Consider the following 23,751-nt stretch of genomic DNA (forward strand, 5'->3'; position numbering starts at 1 on the left):
TGAGTCAGAATGAGCTAACTGGCGTAGAAGAACCACGAGATGCTCTTCCTTGGGTAAATCTCTATGTCTTGGATCTTTCTGATAACAGGTTAAGAGAATCAGTTCCAATTCTACCAGCCATATGTAAACTAAGCTCACTTGTAGCCCTTCAATTGTTAAGTAATCAAATGAGTGGTGTGCTTCCACAATGTATTGGCAATTTAAGTTATTTGGATATTATGAATTTTAGACAGAACTTGCTTCATGGAACTGTTCCTGATAGCTTCAGAAATGGGAGCAAACTAAGGTTCCTTGATTTCAGTCAGAATCAGTTGGATGGTCGAGTACCTTGGCCAATTGAAAGATTTTGGAGATTCATTGACTTGAGTGACAATCAGTTTACTGATGGTTTTCCTTCTTGGATAGGAACACTTCCATTGTTAAGACTTCTAATACTTCGGTCAAACCACTTCCACGGAAAATGGAAGAGCCTGAAACCAATTCTGAGTTCCCAACTTTACGAATTGTCGATTTCTCCTACAATAACTTTTCAGGTAATCTCCCTTTGAAGTATATAACTAGTTCAAAAGGAATAGAGATTTCCAACGCAACTGTGTTGACATATCGAAACACTTATGTAACCTTCCCATCAATCGACTATGCTTAGGTTTTTCCAAGTATCAATCTCTCCAACAACAGATTTGAAGGCAAAAAGCCAAATCTTGACGGGAATCTAAAAGGTCTCAATCTCTCAACCTTTCCCACAACACGCTTAGCCCCATCCCACCATTGATGGAGAATATGACTCAACTTGAATCTCTGGATCTTTCACAGAACCAACTCTCAGGACATTTCTTGCAATGTTTAACATATTTTTCATGATATGAATTAAAGCACTACAAATCATAAAATACAAAAACTAAATCCAGTTATAGATTTTAACACATGAGACTAAACACATGCATGTCCAACTAAAGTTAGTATTCTTATAGTAGAATATCAACACAAGCATTTCTTTTTTAAGAGCGTGGGATTTTGATGGATTCTGCTCGTAAAAACACCATTTTTCATAGGAGAGAAAGAGATAGGAATTAAGGGAGAGAGACAAAAAGGAAAATTCCACCTTATAATGAAAAATCAATACAAAATGGCCCCCTCATTTCAAGTTTGCTTAGTCATTCTGATATGTTATTTTCCGTTAATCAACTAGAACGAGGAATTATTTTCATTTAGAAGTGTTTTTCAAATTTCGAAAAAAAAAAGTGTTTATTTTAAATCTTTATGAACTAAATAGACACGTACTTCAAAGTTCAGAGATCAAAAGTATATTTTACATTACATTTAAAGTTTAAGAGTTGTACCAAGAGGATAAAATTATTTAACATAACTAAACTCGACTTCAATATCGACATAAGACTAAGAGTCCAAATTATCTATAACAATTTAAAAAAAAAAACACTTAACACAAGTGACTAAAAATTCTAAAGCATGACTAGGGAGCTTGAGAGAAAGGAAAGTTCGAGAAAGACTGGAGAAAAAGTAAAGTAACTATCGATTCAAGTTGTCCTCAAACTCAACTTCTTGAAAATTCATCCGAAAAATCTTTAAAACTTTACAAACCTTAACAAAAATCTTATTTCGAGGTTTCAACATAAATATTATGTCATTCATGGTTGCTTTAAATATTAAAGCACATCTATCAATAGATATCTCTTGTGGCACCATTGCCTGCCCAACCTTCTCGACTAACTAGGAGTTAAGTTTATGAGTCTCCTTTGGATGTGTTGATTCTCTCCATGTCTATTTTACTTTGTTTTACTATTTATTTCATTGATCCTTATATGGGTAGAAATGATTCAGTTCAATTTAGTTTCATGATCAAACCGAATTGAATCAATTTATTTGTTCAAACCGAAACGAACTGAACTGTGTTTATGTAGTTTGATCCAATTTCAAATTTGGTTTTGGTAATTTTAAAACATTTTAATTCACTCTTTTTTAAAATACAAAAATTTTAAAATAAATAAACAGTAGTTAAAACCGGTTTGATTCAGTTTTGATTCGGTTTCAAATTTCTTTAAACCAAGCCAAATCGAATTTTTCGATTTCACTGAGTATTTGGTTCGGTTCGGCTTTTACGGTTTGAATGGCCACCCCTAGACCCTTGAATTTTGATATATGATTATTTAGTTCCGATATGAAAAATTATTAATATTTGGTTTCTATTGCGAAAAAATTCTTAAGATTGAGTGGAACTTTTTAGTTCTTACATACGTCAACCGATAAACTGGATCGATATAAACGACCATCATATCTTAATTGTAGTAGTAATAATGGCATTGATGATAATAACGACAACCATAGTAATAATGTCTTTAGATCTTAAACAATTTAAAATGTTAAAATTGAGGAAAACTAAATTATTACAAAGTTTTAAATGCAAATACTAAATTATTATAAATTTTAAAGTATGAAATGAATTTGTTATAATCTATAATAGGCAATAGATTAAATTCTTACTTTATGAAAATCTCGAGATTAAACAAATGTTTTTTAAATGATAACAATACTAAAATATTCTTTTATTAAACAAACTATTATCAAAATATATCAGATATCGTATAAAGGTTTAAGCTCGTCACTAACGTTACATGTAAATTTGAAAATCCGATATATCTCCTAATAATAACTTATAGATATACAAGTTGAAATTTTAGAGACATTGAATTATGCAAAATTATATGATATTATATTTTTATGCGGTGATTTATGACTCATTTGATAATTTTATTTTTTTAAAGAAAATAAGGTAGGAAATAGAATAGTAAATTTAGAGGTGTGTTTCACACTAATGATATTAATGATTATTGATAATTAAATAAAATTGAAAGTTAGGGTTTTGGTATGAACTAAATTCATAATTTATTATTTTATTAATTATTAAAAGAATCTCTAATAGGTAAGGCTCTCATTAGTGACCTATTTAATGCATTCTTATTGTTTGTGTTATAGGAGGCATTAATGATGATACAAAGAACCATAGATGTAGGTTAAAGTTCTCCATAGTAATTTCAACCTAATTTATCTTATTAAAAAAAAAACTTGGAATTTTATTTTTATTCTTAATTAATGTGGTCCTTACTTTAAATGAAAAAAATAACGTATGATCCTATTGTTTCGGAATGGAGACATGTAGAAAAGGTAAAAGAGAAATTTGTAAGACCAATGGTTTGATTATAGGAAGTCCACTGGTTCTATAATTCTCAAGCAAGAAGTTGTCTGCCTATAAAGTTCATAAAGACATTCCACACTCGCAAACTGTTATTTAATGATTTGTCTGTGGTACTAACCTACACAAAACCCAGAAAGAACGTGCTTGTTTTTCCAACGTTGCTAAACGGTTACCAGAGGAGTCCCCTCAAGATAGCATGTAGAACCAAAAAAAGAAAGTTCAGTAGTTCTATAAATCTTAAGCAGGGAGTCATCCACCTGCCAAGTCGATAAGAGTTTCACACTTGCAAAGTGTTTAATGATGGTTTATACTACTACGTACATATGACCTAAAACAGAATGCATGCATTATACTATTATAGGCAACGTTCCCTCGAGACTACTGATAGTTTTGGATTATAGAAAAGCCCGTGAGTTTTACTCTATTCTTTCCTAAAAACTCAATCACATAACACTTTAAAACCAAATTTACACATTCCCTACTCAAAACTAAACAACACAAATAGATTTTCGTATTAGGTTTTTGTTACATCGTCTCAATATTACAAACACAATGTCTAGTTATAAAATTTAATCCTAACCAAAACTAATATACTTAAACTTTTTAGTAGAATTAATATAGATTAGTTTAAAATAGAGACTAAATATTACATAGTGTCTAAAGTTATAATTTAACTTAAAATTAAAAAAAAAAAAGTTAGTTAGTTATTTGTGATCATACAACACATAACTATAACAAACTATACATATAAAATGCATGAAATCAAAACATAATCATACATTTAAATAAACTTAAACTATAAAAACAAAAAAAAAAAAAAAGAGAAACTAAATTAATTCCTAATTCTTTTTTTCTCAAAGACTGAAATGGTAAAAATCTGATTTGATTTTAATACAAGCAAAAAAAAGGTAAAAAAGTAATATTATTCATAATTATCTATAAAAGAATTAAAAAATAGAGTACAAATTAGAGGAAATTAATTTATAGTTAATAAAATGGAAAAAAGAATTAAAAGGGGAAATAATTAGTGACCTACATTATTGAATTTTAGTTTAAGCAATAAATTAATCTAAAATTATCTGTTTTCCACTGTTGATTAGAATTTATAAAATGGAAAAAAGAATTTATAATAAAAAAAAATAATAATAATAAAGGAAAGGTGAAAATAAAAATAATATTTTTTAGAAATAATAAAAAAAAAAATGGCGCACGTTAGCAGGACGCACCATTAAATAGGATATTACAAACCCATTTTACAAGATTATATTTCATTTTTATTATTATTACATTACACTAATTTTTTTCTCCTCCTAATTTTTCCGACCGGCGGCGATCGAGGCGCTCTATCTCCAAATTCCTCGCCGCCGCATCTTCGGAGGCAGAGCCGGGTCCGGTCCGGATCTAATTCTTCCATGTACGACCTTCAGATTTCCTCAATTTTATGAACCCTAATTTACTCTTCTCTGCACTTCCAGTTACATTTTCCCCTCTTTTTTGAAAAAAGGGGGAGAATCCCTTTTTTTGAGGGAAATTTCTTCGGTTTTCGCGGGAGTAAGTTGGTTTGAGTGGGTTAGTGTCTCTGGTACAGTGAGATTTGCCTACAGGTGAGCTTAATTTTGCTCGATGTTCTAAGTACACGTGGCGATCTGGATAGTTACCACCTCCATTTTGCTTGCTCGGATTTCAGTGAGCTTTTTTTAGGTATTTCTTTTTTTTGTCTTTAATTTTTTTTTAGTGATGTTGTGTATTTGTAGCGTATGGATTCTTTTATATGTGTTGTTTGGTATTTTAAATGTATTTCCTTTTTGGGTTTTAATTGAGGAAATATGGGTATTGATTTGAAAATTGAGCTGAATTTTGGGTTTTTGAGTGGGTATGGAAAATTGTTACGAAATGGGGTTTGTGGGTTTGGTGTTTAGTGTTTGAATGCTGAGGAAAATGAAGAGGGTGATGGGATTTTGAGTTTTGTAGTTGTGACTGTACTGAGGTTACTGAGAAATGAAAATGTCGATATTTTCAAATGATTTGAGATTAGGACTGGTTGATTCTTTTACTTCAAAGATCGAGATTCTCAAGACTTTGATTTTTAAATTCCTGTTACTGTAGCCAGCTGCTAAAATATCAAATATGCATGAATTTCCAGTTCAAGATCTTGTGTTTTTATTTTCCTTCCTTCTTTTTGATTACCATAATGAGAATTCTCCGTTTTATTGACTCTGAGATTTTACCTTTTTTTCTGCGTTGAAAAAAAAAAAAAAAAACTGTACAGGAAGTGTAGGTTTTCTCAAGCTTATATTCCCGTGGAAACGTTGACATTTGTGCCAATTATTAAGGAACGTGGAAATGTGGATATGTTTGAGAATGTGGCTTCATGAGCTGTTAAGAACAACTCACTGGTCATAGCCTATTCTGTCTCCCAGTTTTTGGTATTTCACTGATTAGATTTGTAAATGGAAGTGAACAAAGAGGAGGCTCTTAAAGCGAAAGAAGTTGCTGAGAAGCGTTTCGGCAAGCGAGATTTCAATGGGGCAAAGAATTATGCGTTGAAGGCCAAAACTTTGTTTCCAGAGATGGATGGGATATCTCAAATGGTGGCAACTTTTGATGTTTACGTTGCTTCTGAGATTAGATGTAATGGAGAGGTGGATTATTATTCCATTCTTGGATTGAAGCCTTCTGCAAACAAAGAGGCTATTAAAAAACAATACAAGAAGATGGCTGTGTTGCTTCATCCTGACAAGAATAAGACCGTGGGGGCCGATGGAGCATTTAAGCTTGTTTCTGAAGCATGGGCTCTACTTTCAGATAATTCCAAGAGAAATGCTTATGATATCAAGAGAACCTCACAATTGGGATCTGGAGTCAACCACCAGCCAAATCTATCTTCACCTCATGCTTCTGCGGCTACAAGTTTTAACAACTATGCCAATATGTCCATGTCCCACGGTAGACTTGATACCTTTTGGACTGTTTGCACCTCCTGTAAAGTTCAATATGAGTATCTTCGGAAATACGTGAACAAGAAACTTCGGTGCAAGAATTGCCGCGGTGTTTTCATTGCTGTTGAAACTGGAGCTGCCCCAGTGAATGGTTCTTTTCCTTACTGCTCATGGTCAAATGTTGCTGGTAATCGTTATGGGAGTCATGGGTTTGAGGGAGTTACGTATATCCCAGGAGATACTAGCTTTTATACTGGGCATGGTTACGAGTATGTTTCAAATGTGTCGTTTCAGTGGAACTCATCGTCTGGAGTTTACACTCAAACGTTGGGCCCGAATGGACCATCTTCGGTTCCTATTGATAATGTTGGTCAAACCAATGGACATTTCAGTATGTCAGCAGTGAAAGACAAGGCAAGAGTCAACGGAAAGCGCGCTACAAAAAACAAGTTGGCCAATATGAATGCAAGCACACCCTCTAGTTGTATTGAGGTTTTGGGGTGTGATTTCAATGCAGCTGATAAGAGAAGGAAGGTTGTTGCAGATGCTAGTTTGAGAAACGGTTATGTGGAGAAGGGACCATTGCCTGCTTCAGATTCAGGATTAGCTAATGGAAATGCTACTGTTAAGCACGAGCCTGTAGTTTCCTCTCCAACTGAGCTTTCAGCTAAGCGCAACCCTGTTCCTCCTGCATTCGACGCCCGAAAGCTGTTAATTGAGAAGGCAAGGACTGTAATTCGCAAGAAATTGGAAGAGATGCGGATTTCTTCAGCCAATGCTGCTGCCCATGAGAAATCAAAGACGGGGCCCCAAGTTAGTATGGTTGGAAAGACTGGACGGGCACCTAAAACGACTAATTCTGATGTATCTGGCCGTTGGTTAGAGAAAGATAGAGCTGGACCAATCTCAATAAATGTACCTGATTCTGACTTCCACGATTTTGATAAAGATCGCTCAGAAGAATGCTTTAAGGCAAAGCAAATATGGGCACTGTACGATGAAGAAGATGGTATGCCTCGCTTGTACTGTCTGATTCGTGAGATCATCTCAGTTAAACCATTTAAGATTCTTATAAGTTATTTAAACTCCAAAACTGATACGGAATTTGGATCAGTCAACTGGTTGGAATATGGGTTCACAAAATCCTGTGGAAATTTCCGTGCTTGGAACTCTGACGTTGTTGAACATATCAACATCTTCTCTCATCTCTTAAGCCGTGAAAAAGCTGGTAGAGGAGGCTGCATTCGGATATATCCTAGAAGTGGAGACATTTGGGCTGTTTATCGTAACTGGTCATCCAACTGGGACAGATCGACTCCTGATGAAGTGAGGCATCGTTATGAAATGGTGGAGGTTCTTGATGATTATTCTGAAGAGCTTGGTTGCTGCATCTGCCCCCTTGTCAAACTAACTGGATTCAAGACGGTATATCAGAGAAACGCAGATAAAGATGCCATTCGTTGGATTCCAAGGAAAGAGATGGTACGGTTTTCCCACCAGGTACCCTCTTATTTACTGAAGGGAGAAGCTAATAACTTGCCTGAACATTGTTGGGATCTCGATCCGGCTGCTACTCCCGACGAACTGCTCCACACTGCAACAGAAAATGAAGGGTTGACTGAAACCCAGTTGAGCTAAGCAGGAGAAAGAAGAAGATGATAATGGATTGGAGTCAATCTAAGCAGTCTTAACCAAAGTTAGGTCTAACTGTACAAATATGTCTCAAGAGTTTGGCCAAATGCCATTACAGACAAGACGAGAAATCTACAGTTGATTTGGATAATGTCTGCTGACTCGCTTCTACGACAACGAATTTAGCTTCAAGTAAATTTCACTTTTACGAAAGGACTACCTCTTATCTGGACTTAATCTTTAAAGGAGCACTTGAAAATTTTTCGTTGGCGAGCAACTTTGAGGCTTATTATCCTGAACTGCAGCACAACAAATACAATTATTATGCTACGTTCCCTGCCTTGTTAATCAGAAGAGCTTTGTTTTTTTTTTTTTTTTTCCTTTTTCCAGATTAGTTTCTCTTACTTTGTTCTAATGGAAAATGATCAAGAACTTGGATGTTTAATCTCTTGATTTTGTTGTAAAATTTGAAGCTTCAATGCTTTGAGGCCTCATTTCATACGACAAACTACTGTTCGCCTCATTTCCTTTATGCGCCATGATTCTCCTCATTCACACACTCAAAACGCCACAAGTCGTGTCAGATTAAATTTACCAATAATCTATCAACGTTAGAGAGTAATATCCATATCCTCTGTTTAGTATGCAATCTGAATTCTCTTTTTACGATTCACGATTCATTAAAACAAATGAGATTACTCAGAATTCTCCTCTTTTACCTTTGGTTCTTTTGCTTAGAAAAGTCAACCCATTGACCGGTCAGATGAACAGCGCCGGTCAAATCTTCAGGTTCTGCAGATGAACAAAAGGGAGAATGAAATCAAACAAGCAGGAGAAGACGACCCTTTTTCCTTTTCCTTTTTCTTTTGCATTGTCTTGGGCCGATATGTCGGCTGTGGACTCAAAGCAAGGAGAGCGACGGGTCGTTTTAACTTCAAATCAACGTCATCATATGGGGAAAAAAAAAGAAAGAACCTTTCACAAAATCCCTCGTCGAAGCAAACCCAAAAGCAAAGAACAAGATGAACCCACTTTACTGGCACAAAGTTGCTGCGATTTCTGGTAAAGTGGTTCTCCCTTCGATTCTCTTGTTGTTGCTTCGCGATTATGATTTTCGATTTGTGATTTGATTTTCGCTTTAAACAGGCGTTGCAGCTCTCGGATTGGGCACGTACGGCGCTCATGGTTTCAAACCCAAAAATCCAGCTTATAAAGAGGTTGATTTGCTTCATCTTTGATTCGATTTCTATGATTTGTTCTTCGATTTGATTTTGATTGTTGGTTTGGTTTCAACGTTGTGAAGGTTTGGCAAACGGCGTCTCTTTATCATTTGGTTCACACAGCGGCTCTTCTTGCTGCCCCGTCGACCAAGAACCCTAACATTGTAAGTTTGTAGCACCATCGTTTTTGTATATAAATTTTTTCTGATCATTTTGGGCAAAGTTTATTGATAATCCAAACTTTTAACAAACGATTATTCAGCTAGTCTTACCTGAAAGTAAGCCCCAATTTTAAAGTTTTGGGTATGGTGGAATTCAAAGCACGAGATGATGTTAGGTTTCTTGGAATGTTCAAACCCACAAATAGAACTACTTGTATGTCTAACCCTAACTTTTTTTTTTTTTGGTTTTTTTGTTGGAAAGGATTACTTTCTCACAATTTTTTTATAATCTACAATTGCGAAAACATAAATGAGGTCTTGAAAACGGTTTTGTTTGTCGTTTTGGTTGATTATCAAATAGTTATCAAATGAGACGTTACATCAAATGAAACGTTACATCAAATGAGACGTTACATCAAATGAGACGTTGCATCAAATGAGACGTTACATTGTAGTTTAGGTTGGCAGATATTAATATTGAGGCTTAACTTACAAGTCTAGGTTCTCTTTAGAAGGACAAAGGAAATAAAAAGGTCTTAGCATATGTTAGGTAAAATATTACACAAATAGAAATACAGAAAAATTAGTACAAACACAATTATGCATAGGTCAATGTAAATGGTACTCATTCACATCACATGTTTACAAATATTTTATAAGATAAAGTTACTCATCCAAAATTCTCCTACTATTTACTTTGATTGGTCCTTTGATTCTTTTCCCTCCTTTTTTCTTTTGTGACAGTTTGGAGGCCTTTTGACGGCTGGAATCCTTGCATTTTCTGGCACGTAAGTTACCCGTTTTCTTTTCCATCTTCTATGTCTGTTTGGATCTCTTCTTTTTGCCTCTAAGTTCCTATGATTTATCTTTTACAACATTTCATATTCAAAATTTCCCCTACAACATTTTATTGAAATGATAAAAGTATCCCGCAGAATACTTGATCGACCGAGTGTAATTAGATGAAAAAGAATACATAGTAAGAGATCGATAATGAAGTGTTTAACACAAAAGCATTTGATAAAATAAACCACTTATTGGTTACTTTTTTGCTAAGCACTTAGTGAAGTACTTTTCCATTTCAAATATATCCAAAATTTGTATACTAGATTTGATTTCTGTTACTTTTATTGGGCAAAGATGGCTCTGGATTCAATTTGAGATCTCCACCAGTTTCCTTCCTTTTGGCAATTCTCCACATTGAACTCATCTGTTTGTTATGTTTAAGAGATGAATAAGAATGTGTGGTTGCAACTTGCATTGCAGGTGCTATACTGTGGCTCTTCTTGAAGATAGAAAGTATTCTTCTTTAGCTCCATTTGGTGGCTTTGCTTTCATTGGTGCATGGGCTAGCTTGCTCTTCTAAATTTTCCCAGTTCCAATATGTTTACAATCGTTCAATGCTTTTCGCTAAAGGTATCGGATTCTTGATTCAATCCATATGTTGTGTTTAAGATTTTAAAAATGGGAAATGATCCAGGTGCAGTCTAAATAGAGTTAGCTTATGCCATTTTCTTTGTAAAAGGTTCAGAATAAATATAGCTCATTGAGCATACTTTATTTTTGGGCAATCTGTACTTTATACTTTATAAAAGAGTAGTAATACTTTTGTTTTTTTAAGTATGCCAATTAAACTTTTAGAAGATGTGTAAGGGAAGTTTGTTTTTGTAATCAATTTTATTTTTAAGGGTTAAAATCCAAATGTTTGGTATAAACTAATGTTAAATTAAAATCATGAGTTTATAATTCTGATATCTGTTTATTGCTTAGGGATTAATTGATAAATTTGATACAATTTCAAATTTTAGAGCTTTCGAGCTTTTGACACCAATTATGTGAGTTGAGCTAAGTTCGGTTTAACTTAAAAAGAAAAATAATTATTTAAATAATAAAAAATTGAGAGTGATAAAGATATATCAAAATAGAGTAAAAATCGAAATTATGCTCTTATTTTGTTGTGTTTTTTAGTACATTGACGTATGGAGTTCAAATCACGACGGTAAATCTAATTACGTACGTTTAAGAATTATAATAAACGTTATTAAGTTAAATTAAAAAAATGCTTAAATAGAAAAATTAAATAAAATATTTATAATATAAAATTCTATCAATTTTCTTATAACTTATAAATATTTGGGTCATTTATTTTAACTTTGGATTTCTTTCAATAAACTTTTGAATTTTTTAAATACAGTCTATTTATTCAACTTTTAAAAAATTTAAACTATTCAACACAAAATAGATTGTCTGAAGTTTTGTAAACGATAAAATCCAACTTTATATTAATTTTGTTTTTAAATGTTATGTGATGGATTTATTATTATTAATTTGTGGTGATTTGATCAAACCTCTTGCTATTATATAGAAAATTAAAAGGTTTTAGGTATAAATTAAAAAAGGTTGGAACTAAATACATACTAAACTTTAAAAGATTAATAATGATGGTTCTTTTTTATGGAAATTTAGTATAAGGCTAATAGTGTGTTTAGTTCTTTTTTAAATTAAAAAAAAAAAGCTAAAAATGAAGTTGAGAAATAATTTATTTTAAAGTAAACATTAAGAGCCAAAATTTGAGAAAATTATATATATAAATTACGTATATAAACATTTATAAAAAATCTAACAAAACATATATAAATGTTTAAATTTTAAACTCATTCTTTCCTTGAAATACATTTAGACGTTCCACTCGGATAATTTGGTAAATTCAACCTCCAAAGTGCGACCTTATTTGCAAAAATAATTTAGGACTAAATTTGGAATTAAAAAAAAGAAAAGAAAAACAAGAAGGGAATGCTGAGGGTGAGTAGGCTTGGCCACACTGGATCACTCCTATCTCCGGCCGGAGTCTCCCGCTTTCCCGCTTTTCAGCTTTCATTTCTTTCACACTCCGAACTATAAGCCCTAAACCCTCAAATCCATTTCTTCTTCTTCTTCTTCTTCAATTGTTCTGTGGATTATGCACCAATGTTTTCTCCCGGGACGAAGAGACGCAATTTAAGCTCTCGAACAGACCGTACTTCCGCTCCACCCACCCAGTCTGATTCTCCGATTACACCACTCTCAGCCATCCGTAACCCACCTCTCGGTAATCTGGTGCCCAACCGTCCCGGCACCGGCACTCCCGCTCCTTGGGCTCCTCGCTTATCCGTCCTTGCAAGGTATTACTACCACCATTGCTGTATATGTCTTTAGCTTGTCAGAGCTTTAATTTTACTCATTTCAGTGTGTCTACTCAGTTTTTATATTTGGTTCATTGTCCACAGTGGTAACTAAGTTCGTTTGTGCGAGTTGTAGGTAACAAGGTGATGAAATCCAATAGTTATTCGTTGAAATGAGATTACCCTCTTGGTGGTTTTTTTTTCTTTCTCTTTTTATTCCCGTTTATTTGGTAATTGGAGTGGGTTGATGGCTATCTTTAGTGGTAGTTAGATAATTGTTAGAACAAGAATAATCTGACCAAGTATAAATTATAATGTGCCTCTTGTTTTTTGATTTTCCTTGTTGATTTGGTGTGGTTCGAGAGTGCTTGTAAAATGTGTATTAAGGATTTAATGGTTAACAATTTCTGTTTTAATAGAAAGGTGTTTTCACTCATTTGCTCATTGGTTGCTACTTGTCTTATAAGTCATAACTTGTTTCCATGTGGAGAATGTTTAATTATATCTTTTTTATCTTCCTAGAATTTCACCAGTTAATAGAAGTGATAAGGAAGATGAGACAGATCCAGTTAAGCCTGTCTATGTTGGAGAGTTTCCCCAAGTGGTGCGTGATGAGCAGGCTAGTCTTATACAGCAGTTTGTTACAAGTAATGATGTTCATTGCAGTAAAAAGTAGTTTTTAGTTCTTGATGCTCCTATTTTCTTTGCATCATGACTTGTTTTCTTCCCTTTTAGGTGGTGGAAGCATGTCTGGTGGAATGGATGCCAAAACATCCCTTGCTTGGATTATATGCCGAGACAAGCTTTTTCTTTGGACATACTTGTTACCCGTGGCCACCATGAAGTGTGTTGTTCGTGAACTTCCAAAACACATTTTAGATAGCAAAGATATTGGCAGAAATAACTATGATCATTGGTTGCTCAGCATTGTTAATTGGGATAGCCAAAGTCGAAGTTTAAGAAAGTCAATTAAACACCAAAATTCTGTTGGTGTTATAATCTGTAATAAAAAAACAGGAGCTGTTGCGTATTGGCCTGATATCTTTTCAGATGGAGAAACTGCTCCAGTTACCTGTCTAACATCTTCCCATGAGCCAGCTCCAATTTCATCATTTTATGATGGGAAGATCGCTTCCCACAGAAATCAAAGTATGAATAGACCAAGGACATTCAACTCTTTGATTGCCTCTGCGGTTCCTGATTCCCAATATGTTTGTATTGCCCTTGCCTGTAGTTCAAATGGCCAGCTTTGGCAGTACCACTGCAGCCCTATGGGAATTCAGTGTACTAAAGTTTCTCAGGATATATGTGGTCTTCACAGCCAAGAGGACGGTAGCTCGCAATATCTTGTGAATGATGGGTATCCAAGGTCTCTAACTTGGTCTTGTTCTCGGCTTCAATCAGATAAATTTAACAGGAAGTTCTTGCTTTTGACAGATCATGAGATACAGTGTTTTTGTCTTAAACTTTTTCCTGATGTACAAGTGTACAAGCTCTGGTCGTATGAAATTGTTGGTACAGATAATGATTTGTGCATTAAAAAAGATTTAGCTGGTCAGAAAAGGATCTGGCCTCTTGATTTGCAGGAAGATGAAGAAGGTGCAGTTATCACTATTTTAGTTGCTACACTCTGTAAGGATCGCATTAGTAGTTCTAGTTATATACAATATTCCCTTCTTACCTTGCAATACAAATCTGGGGCAGAAATAGATGCTAGTGGTGATAAGAGGATATTGGAGAAAAAAGCCCCAATACAAGTAATAATTCCAAAAGCAAGAGTAGAAAATGATGATTTTTTGTTCTCCATGAGACTTAGGGTTGGGGGCAAGCCTTCGGGATCAGCCCTCATTCTTTCTGGTGACGGAACGGCAACTGTCTCCCATTACTATAGAAGCTCCACGTTGTTGTATCAATTTGACTTACCTTATGATGCGGGTAAAGTATTAGATGCTTCAGTTCTTCCATCTACAGAGCATGGTGAAGGAGCTTGGGTTGTACTGACTGAGAAAGCAGGAATATGGGCAATACCTGTAAAAGCTATTGTCCTTGGTGGAGTTGAACCTCCTGAACGAAGTTTGTCACGCAGGGGAAGTTCAAATGAACGATCAGTGCAAGATGACACTAGAAGCCCCAATTTTTCTGGCAACATTGCTAGTAACCGCAGTTTTGATGTACAGGATGTTGTGGATAGAAAAAAGGCTACTTTGGCTGGAATTGCACATCGAACGGTTCGAGATGAAGAATCAGAAGCTTTGCTACGCCAACTTTTCCATGATTTCCTTTCATCTGGTCAAGTAAATAGCTCTCTTGAAAAGCTGAAGAATTCTGGTGCATTTGATAGGGAGGATGAAACAAATGTGTTTACACGGATGAGCAAGTCAATTGTTGATACCTTAGCTAAACATTGGACTACAACAAGAGGTGCTGAGATTGTGTCGATGACTGTTGTTTCTACTCAGCTGATGGACAAACAGCAGAAACATGAAAAATTTCTTCAGTTTCTTGCTTTATCGAAGTGCCATGAAGAGTTGTGTTTGAGACAAAGTATGTTTCAATTCATTTTTAATGCTATTTCTCTGCAGTATATCAGTAGATATTTAGTATTTACTTTTAAATTGAGAACCTTTGTTAATTTTCACCTCATATGCGTTTTTTGTTGGTATGTTTCTTAAACTGGCATAAATGGTCTAGATGCTTTTTCTGTCTTCGGATGTTTATTCTAGGGCAATGAGTTTCTATTTCTGATTATTCTTGGCATTGGTTTGGACTCACATCGGAATTGGCTTGATTTGGGACTCAAAATTTTGTTCTTGGATTGGGAAGGTAATTTGTGAAGGTAAAATATCAAATATAAATTAATGAACCTGAAATGTGGTCCTGATACATGCAGGAAATTCTTTGCAAATTATACTGGAGCATGGAGAAAAGCTTTCTGCCATGATTCAGTTAAGGGAACTGCAGAACACAATTTGCCAAAACCGTTCAACTGGACTTGGCTCCTTGACTTCTAATTCAGAAACTCCAACGTCAGGTGCTCTATGGGATCTTATTCAGTTTGTTGGTGAACGAGCTCGTCGAAACACTGTTCTTCTAATGGACAGAGATAATACTGAAGTGTTCTACAGTAAAGTTTCTGAGCTAGAAGAAGTATTTCATTGTTTAAACAAGCAGCTAGATTTTGTGGTAAGTGCAGACGAATCATATGTGGTCCAGAACCAGAGAGCTTGTGAACTCTCTAAAGCATGTGTTACCATCATGCATGCAGCTCTGCACTATAAAAACGAGCATCAGTTATGGTATCCACCATCTGAAGGCTTAACACCTTGGTATTGTCAACTGGTTGTGCGGAATGGGCTATGGCGCATTGCTTCTCTCATGCTTCAGCTTTTAAATGAAGTTTCTGAGCTTGATATGTCTGCAAAATCTGATTTATATTGCCACCTGGAATTATTAACTGAAGTTCTTCTTGAGACTCATGCTGGAGCTGTCACTGCAAAGGCAGAGCGTGGGGAAAAAACCGAAAGTCTTTTACATAAATTTTGGAGTAGAAGGGATTCACTCCTCAGCTCTCTTTATCAAAGAATAAAAGATTCTGTGGAAGCTGAGCATAAGGTTTTTTTTCTTGCGTGACGTGTGCTTGTGACCAAGATTTTGGATCTGAATTCATATTGAACGCATGGTTTTGCAGGATTTTAGGGGAGATTTGGTGGAGCAAAAGATAGAAAGCCTCAGGAAGCATTCTTCACGTCTTTTATCTGTTGCAAAACAGCATGAATGCTACAGCATTCTATGGGAAATTTGCTGTGATCTTAATGATCCGGAGCTACTCAGAAAACTTATGGTATGTAGTTCTGTAATTTCATTGCTTCATTTGATTTTTGCAAATTTATATATTATTTTTTTATAATATATGGTGCTTGCATTTGATTGTTTATCATGCATGGTGCTGCAGCATGAGAGCATGGGGCCTAAAGGAGGGTTTAGCTACTTTGTTTTTCAAAAACTTCATGAAAATAAACAGTTCTCCAAGCTTTTAAGACTAGGAGAAGAGTTTCATGAAGAACTCTTGATTTTCCTGAAGGAGCATCCCGAACTTTTGTGGCTTCATGAGCTGTTCCTCCATCAATTTTTCTCTGCATCAGACACTCTCCATGCATTAGCTCTGTCTGAAGGTGATGCACCTGTGGTCCCTGAAGTTGGGACAGAACTTGAATCTGACCAATCTAATTCGGAATTAAGATTGGCAGATCGAAAACGTCTTTTATACCTCTCGAAGATAGCTTTAATGGCAGGTATTACTCAACTTTGGTCATGCATTGATCCTATCCTTTCCATTGTTTGTGTCCTTCCTCAAGATCTTAACATATTTATTTGTGCATTGGTATAGAGCATTTTTTTTATTTTAAATAAGAAAACTTCCTTAAACATGAAAAGGGAGGAATCTCTCTCTCTCACGTGCTAGTCCATCTTTTGGCCGGTTAGCTTACTTCATTAAATATCATAATTCATATCCCTTAAAACATTAAATATCAGAGTCGATCTTTCCAGGATTACACATTAGATGTTACTTATAAGTTATCCCTACCTCCATGCTCGTAGGAATGTATTCTCTATCTTAAACGCATGTGTATTGCCAAGGTGATTCAAGAGTTTATCTCTATGCTGTGTCATATTAGGAAATGCTGATGTGGTGATTAAAATGTTTATCTGTAGTATTTCCATCACTTGATTGAACCTGATATGCAATGGTGATTGGTAGCTTCTGAAACCTAATTGTTTTTATTGATATTGTTTTTCTTATTTAGCAGCAGCAGGTAAAAATGGTGAGTATGAGAGTAAGTTGATGCGCATTGAGGCTGATGCAAAGATACTTAAGTTACAGGTCGGTCTTCTTTCTGTGATGGTATAACTTGATTGAACCTGCTTAAATGTTGACGTCTTTGTCACCTCTGATTTTTCAATTATTTCATCTCATCTTATTCATATTATAAACACACACACACACACAGTAATATTCTTATAAACTTTTTGTTGAATTGTTCACTTTTTTCTTATTCTGTTCTTAAAACTACAGAACTAAATTTTGCAAATGTCCAATACTAAAGTTATTTAACCAATAGATATCGAAGAAGAGAAGGACTCATCAAGAATTACTTGTCGTTCTGGAAAGAAATAGTTAGTAGGTTTGATATTAAAAAAGTGCTGGTCTGCCCTTTTAATTTAAGCATGGATACTACTACTCTAAGCATTTTAATGTGATTGGCTTAGCTGTGTTAAACATGATAACTTTGAGGCATCAAGCTCTTTTTTCTTTTTCATTAGTTTTTCCAACTTTGGTTTATAGACATAATCTCATCCATTGCCTGGTTGTTTCACCTGATTCTAGGAAGTCATTTTAGATCTCTATCATGCTGTCGAAACAGAGCAGCAGCTTGACCGTGAACTCCTTCATCCTGATCGCCTTATTCAACTGTGTCTCAAAGCCAAAGAACCAACCCTCTCGTTGATGGCTTTCGACATATTTGCCTGGACCAGTACTTCATTTCGTGAAAACCACCGAAAACTCTTGGAAGAGTGCTGGAAAAACGTTGCAGATCAGGACGACTGGAATGAACTTTATCAAGTGTCTGTAGCTGAAGGATGGAGTGATGAAGAAACGATAAAAAACTTGAGAGAGACAACTTTGTTCAAAGCTTCAAGTAGATGCTATGGAGATGGAGCAACAGAAGTGTTTGGAGAAGAAGGATTTGATGTGGTTTTGCCTCTAAGACAAGAAAATCTTGAAGGTGGTTCTATACTGAAAGATTGTTTAGGCTCTGTTGAGGCAATACTAATGCAACACAAACATTTTCCTGAAGCAGGGAAGTTAATGGTGACTGCCATTATGTTGGGAGTGAAGGATTATGATGATAGAGTGGAAAATGATCCGATTTTGATGGATTAATATTAGTTTATGTCATTTTCCATTCGATGAAAGTTGTAGGCCAATTGTGTTTTCTATAAAACTCCATCTAAGTTTTGGCTGCTACATATATTTTCTCTTTGTCATCCCCCAAATTTTGTATATTTTTAGATTTCTAAGAGAACAATATATCATTGAGACCGTGTTCTTTTTTTCTTTCTCCATGAAGTCAAATGATGTAGAAAGTTTGTATTGAAAAACAAAAAGAGAATGATAAGAGATCATACGATTGGATTTGTTATCGAGAGGTTAAAACAAAGATTAGAAGTAAGATTGGGTGTGGGACAAAAGTAATGATTTGCTTCTCTTTAATTGAAAATTTCACTCACATTTTACTTTTCCCAACTCAGACTAAATAAATTTTAAGAAACATGCATAAATATTTTACTAAAATATACATAATTAATTATCAAACATTCAACTCAACAAAATCGATATTTTATATATAAATATTGTGATCGTAAATTCAATAGTATTAGTAAAAAATGTCAATGTTGATGAACTCTTTTTAAAAAATTATAATAACAAAAACATTAATATTATTATTTACATTTTTTTTTACATATAATAGGGTCGGTTAATAGTTAAATATATAATTTTTATTTAATAACTATTTATTGTTTTATTATGTTATAGCGATAAATTTTATTTCTGAACTTTGTAAAAAAAATTTATTCAACTTAAAATTTTAGTTTTTATTTTCCTTGGTAAAAAAAATTGGTGTAATATTAGGATGATCAATTAGAGTATTTTTCAACTTTTTTTTTTAATGCTCACAAGGTATTTGTAAAACATTTCAACTGTTCAAGTATTTTTTAAAACAGAAGTTTATGGTTTCTACTGAAAATTAACAGTAAAAGTATTTTTGAGTTCTTTTTATTGAGAATTTTTGGAAAAACAGCCATTTTCATGGATATATATATAATTTAACCTATCATTTGCCCCTTGAAAATTGTAGGTATAGACTAATCTTTGGGGGGATTTTTAAAAATAAGTGAAATACCAAAAAAGCCCTTGAAAACCTAAATCCCAAAAACTATTTAGTAATCTTTAATAAATTATTTCTAAAATTTTCTTTAATAATCTTTTCATTACAATATTTTAATCAATTTATTTAGTAATCTTTTCATTAAAATATTTTATAAAATTTATTTTTAAAAATATTATCAATAAATTTATTTAAAGGAAAGTTTTAAATAAATTTATTTTAATGAAAGATTTCAATAAATTTATTTAATTATTTTTTATTAGTTTTTTAATAAATTTATTTCATAATATTTTCGTTAAAGTTTTTAACAAATACATTTAATAATGTTTTCATTAAAATATTTTAATATTTATTAAATAAGCATTTCATCAAAATAGTTTGATAAATTTATTTAATGAAAGATTTCATTAAAATATATAAATTTATTTATAAATTTTGTATAAAATATTTTAATAAATTTATTTAATGAAATATTTTCAATAAAATTATTTAAAGGAAAGATTCAATAAATTTATTTTAATGAATTCAAAAATTATTTTAGTGATAAATTTCAAAAAAATTATTAACAATTTTTTATTAAAGTATTTTAATAAACTTTTCATTAAAATGTTTTAATAAATTTATTTAATGAAATGGTTTCAATAAATTTATTTAAATAAAATATTTTCAATAGGTTTATTTAAAAGAAAGATTTTAATAAATTTAATTTAAGTAAAGATTTCAATAAATTTAATTTAAGTAAAGATTTCAAACAATTTATTCTAGTGAAATATTTCAAAAAAATTATTTAATAATATTTTATTAAAATTCTTTAATAAATTTATTTAATGAGTTTTCCTTTAAAATATTTTAATAAATCTATTTAAGGAAAATTTTCAATAATTTTATTTAAAGGAAAATTTTCAACAAATTTATTTTAACGAGAGATTTTAATAAATTTAATTTAATGAGAGATAACATTATTTAAGTGAAAACGTCAAGTAAACGTCCACTATACGTAACACGAAAAAAACGTCAAGTAAAATCTCCACTATATTTGACGCGAATAAACTGTCAAATAAATCTCTACTATATTTGACGCGAAAACCATGTCATATAAAAGTTAACGTAAAAATTTTCTTTTTTAAAACCATACCTGACATGTTTTTTATGTCAAGTTAATGTTCACTACTTTTAACCCGAATAAAATGTCAAGTAAAATCTACTTTATACTTGACAAAAAAAAAAAAAAAAAAAAAACGTCAAATAAAGCTAACATAAAATAATTAAAAAAAATTCGTGAAAACTTCATATTTTTTAAGACTATACTTGACGTTTTTTCTTTAACATAGTTCATACTTGACGTTTTTTTAATAAAAACGTCAAGTATGTAAAAGTTGCTAGCGTCAAGTAAACCCATTTTTGTAGTAGGGTACATATCTTATAGATAAAGCTAACAATTTCCTCTCAGTCCAAATTAACATCTTATACAGTCCACTCCAAATGCTTGCCATCATCATATAATCATTTCAGTCTATAGAGTCAATTTACTCATACCACTGCATAAATCAACCATTAGCATAATGCTCCCTCGAACAATTACATTTATACATAAACATCATCCATCTCAGTTCAATTGATTCATCATTCTCATAATCATTAAAATCCACGTTTAGCATTCAATTTCTTTTAATCATTGAAATCTACACATGTGTCCAATAGTAAAAATCTCTTACCTCGATATTAGCATCAAATCCTTGATCGACAGTCACAATTTGAGATAAATCCAATAATTATTCCACAATTTACCAATTATACCTTCAAGGAAAAAAAACCAAACTTACAGCCAATTGTAAAATTCCATTACGATCTAAAGAATGGCTATTTGGGTGTGTACTAAACCCACACAAACTCACCAAAAGGCTCAAGAAGGTTGAAGTGGCTTGGCTTAAAGAGGGCTGCTCAAAATGGCTCGCAATGGAAGATGGTCCGCTCACGCGGCTGAGGGAGGAAAGTACGGGCTCGGCTAACTTCCCGTGGCATCGTCAGACCGAGCAGAAACTGACGGAGACTGGTTTGAAAACGGAGAAGAAGAAGAGGGAGTTGATGGGAGAAAGATAGGAGGAGGGAGATGGTGGCCGACAGTTGTGAATTGAAGAAGAAGATGGTGAATAGGATGAGAATAGTATTATTTTAGTAGTAATAATAATAAGGTATGGGTTTGGTGGGGGAAAATGGGGGACAAAAATGCTTCTTCTTCTTTTTTTATTTTTTTTTCACATAAATTTTTATCTCCTTTCTTAAAATTTTCATATGATTTTCAAGTTATTAACGATACAATGTTCATTCTTCTTTTAAAATTTCATTACAATCGGTTGGAATACTCTAAACATAATTAAAAATTTTCTTTTAAAAATTTTAAAATTTCAAGAGTGGATTCTTTTGTATGGTTAAAAAAACACACATGAATAAATAATGTTAATAATTTTTTTTTTTTTTGTTAAAATTTGGAATTTCAAAAGTAGAGTATTAACAAACAAATAATTATTTTAAAATTTTATTAAAATCTTTTGATATATTCTAAACAACAATAAGATATTTTTGTAAAATAAATAAACAAATAGAATAGAGGTTGAAAAAGATTTTAACAAAATTCTAAAACAATTATTAACATTTATTATTATTATTTTTTTATTGGAGTGTGTCACTTGAAGAGACAGATATTTTATGAAGAGGAAGAGGAAGAAAGTGGGAAGTGTGTGATTGGGGGAGATGCTTTTCTTCTTTGGCTTAGAGAGAAATTACATAAAAAAAAAAAAGCAAAGCTGAAGAGAGAGAGAAGAAAAAGGATGCTTTTCTCTTTGATTCACTTGAAACAATCATATAAAAATAATGAAAGAACTGACAGTGACCACTTATTTTTAGAGAATTTGAAAGACTGGAAGGCAAGAAAGGGAAAGGACTAAAGGCAACTAAGAAACCCAAAAGAGAGAATAGCTTTTGGAAAAACAGAAGTTGAAAAAAAATAAAATGATCAAAATCAAAACCCTCACACTAGACAGAGGAGAGAACTCGAAAACAAATGAAAGAATGTATTGTTAATGAAGAAAAGGATATCGTGCCAAGAAAGTTGAAAGGGTGAGTTTCTTATTGTGGGTATCGTGCGAAGAAAGTTGAAACGTGAAGCTCCAAGACGCAGCGTCGTGGAAGCCATTTGCGACGTGTTGCAGCGTACGTTGGAGAAATTTTCTTAGTCGTTGACGTGAGCTACGTTGGGGAAAGTATCATCGACGTGCCTGCCGACGTCCTCAACGACATCACAGAGTTGGTAAGAATTTTCGGCGACGCATTGCCACATTGGAGAAAATCTTATTTCTTACCATGAATTAATAAAAAAAATTGAGAAAAAGAAAAAGAAAATCAAAAAATAATTAAGAAAAAGAAAAACTAAAGCAGTAGAAATAAATGAGAAAAGGGAAAAGAAATTCAATAGAAATAATTGAGAAAAAGGAAAACGAAACCAATAGAAATACTGAAAGATTTTTTTCCAATCATTTCTTATACAATGTGAAACTTTTTAGAACTAGAAATAGAAAATATTACCAAACTGGTATAAATGGTCTTTTTTTTGTTATATGGTTAAATGCATCAATATTTATTTTTTGGGTTTCTTTAATTTATTATTTCATAATGTTTAGGTCAAAAAGTGTTTTTCTTTAATGAATTTCCACCGCATTTTATTTTTCTTTAAAATACAATTTAACTTCCTAGGTTATTATCTATCATTAAAAAAACATTATAAACTTGATTTGAGCATTAATAGAGTATAATAAATCTTTCAAATTGTAAAAATGAAAACACTCTAAATAATTAAATAAATTTTCCTAATAAAATAAAATGAAGAAAGGTTAGATACTTAAACTATAAAAATGAAATTTCAATGAACTAATTTAGAAATGAAAAAAGGTAGAAAAATCCAAACAATGAGATATGTTTAGACCAATGTTAGACTGAATTACAAAATTTGTTGCAATTATAGACTACCAAATAAATCTATCCTAATAATCCCTAAACAGTAGAGGTTTTGCAATAATACCCCTTAAATTATGAAATTGTTATCTCCACCACCAATGTTTTTAGGATTAGGGTTTAATTATACTGATTTTGTAAATTTATTGAAATATTTTATAAAAAAATATAAAAAAAAATGATATATAGTTTTTTATTTTTCTCAAAATAAAACTATCATAAAAGAATTCCTGTCCCTCTAAAAAGGTAGGAGAGAGAAAAAAAAAGTAGAAGACATGAGAGAAAAAAAGGAGATATGAATTCTAAGTTTGGAAAATTTTGGTTGATTAGAAAAGAAGGCAAGAAGGAGAAAAATAGAGTGTGAAACTAAATTTGGTTGCTTTGGCCTCTCATATTCTAATTTTAAGTTTCCTTACTTTATTTCATTTTCATTTCTTTTGTATCATAAATGTTCGTTCAACAAAAAAGC

At 32.7% G+C, this 23,751-nt stretch overlaps 3 protein-coding genes and 1 long non-coding RNA gene across 5 annotated transcripts; 3 read left to right on the top strand and 1 right to left on the bottom strand.

Moving 5' to 3' along the window:
- Positions 1-4,477: 4,477 nt before the first annotated feature.
- Positions 4,478-8,286, top strand: LOC101213444 (hypothetical protein). Its single transcript, XM_004144497.3, has 2 exons — positions 4,478-4,912; positions 5,481-8,286. Exon 2 carries the CDS (start codon positions 5,662-5,664, stop codon positions 7,786-7,788), a length of 2,127 nt encoding a protein of 708 aa, XP_004144545.1. The 5' UTR covers positions 4,478-4,912; positions 5,481-5,661; the 3' UTR covers positions 7,789-8,286.
- LOC116405084 lies at positions 7,637-9,525 on the bottom strand. Its single transcript, XR_004218163.1, has 3 exons — positions 8,758-9,525; positions 8,502-8,574; positions 7,637-7,744 (listed from the first exon to the last, which is right to left on the bottom strand). It is a non-coding gene; the product is annotated as an uncharacterized LOC116405084 (long non-coding RNA).
- LOC101213200 (transmembrane protein 256 homolog) lies at positions 8,595-10,859 on the top strand. The gene is made up of 5 exons (XM_004144496.3): positions 8,595-8,844; positions 8,929-8,999; positions 9,086-9,166; positions 9,908-9,951; positions 10,430-10,859. Exons 1-5 carry the CDS (start codon positions 8,805-8,807, stop codon positions 10,527-10,529), a joined length of 336 nt encoding a protein of 111 aa, XP_004144544.1. The 5' UTR covers positions 8,595-8,804; the 3' UTR covers positions 10,530-10,859.
- Positions 10,860-11,904: 1,045 nt separating this feature from the next.
- On the top strand, positions 11,905-18,527 carry LOC101211181 (nuclear pore complex protein NUP133). 2 transcript variants are annotated; one of them, XM_011660365.2, is made up of 8 exons: positions 11,905-12,324; positions 12,847-12,971; positions 13,060-14,868; positions 15,215-15,936; positions 16,013-16,165; positions 16,277-16,616; positions 17,130-17,206; positions 17,711-18,527. In XM_011660365.2, the coding sequence occupies exons 1-8, from the start codon at positions 12,131-12,133 to the stop codon at positions 18,266-18,268; spliced, it is 3,978 nt and encodes a 1,325-aa protein (XP_011658667.1). In that variant the 5' UTR covers positions 11,905-12,130; the 3' UTR covers positions 18,269-18,527. The 2 variants fall into 2 exon arrangements, with proteins under 2 accessions (XP_011658667.1, XP_011658668.1); XM_011660366.2 differs by having other exon boundaries at positions 17,133-17,206.
- Positions 18,528-23,751: the final 5,224 nt, after the last annotated feature.

This window comes from Cucumis sativus, chromosome 7, assembly GCF_000004075.3.
Source record: "Cucumis sativus cultivar 9930 chromosome 7, Cucumber_9930_V3, whole genome shotgun sequence".
In the NCBI taxonomy this organism is placed as follows: domain Eukaryota; kingdom Viridiplantae; phylum Streptophyta; class Magnoliopsida; order Cucurbitales; family Cucurbitaceae; genus Cucumis; species Cucumis sativus.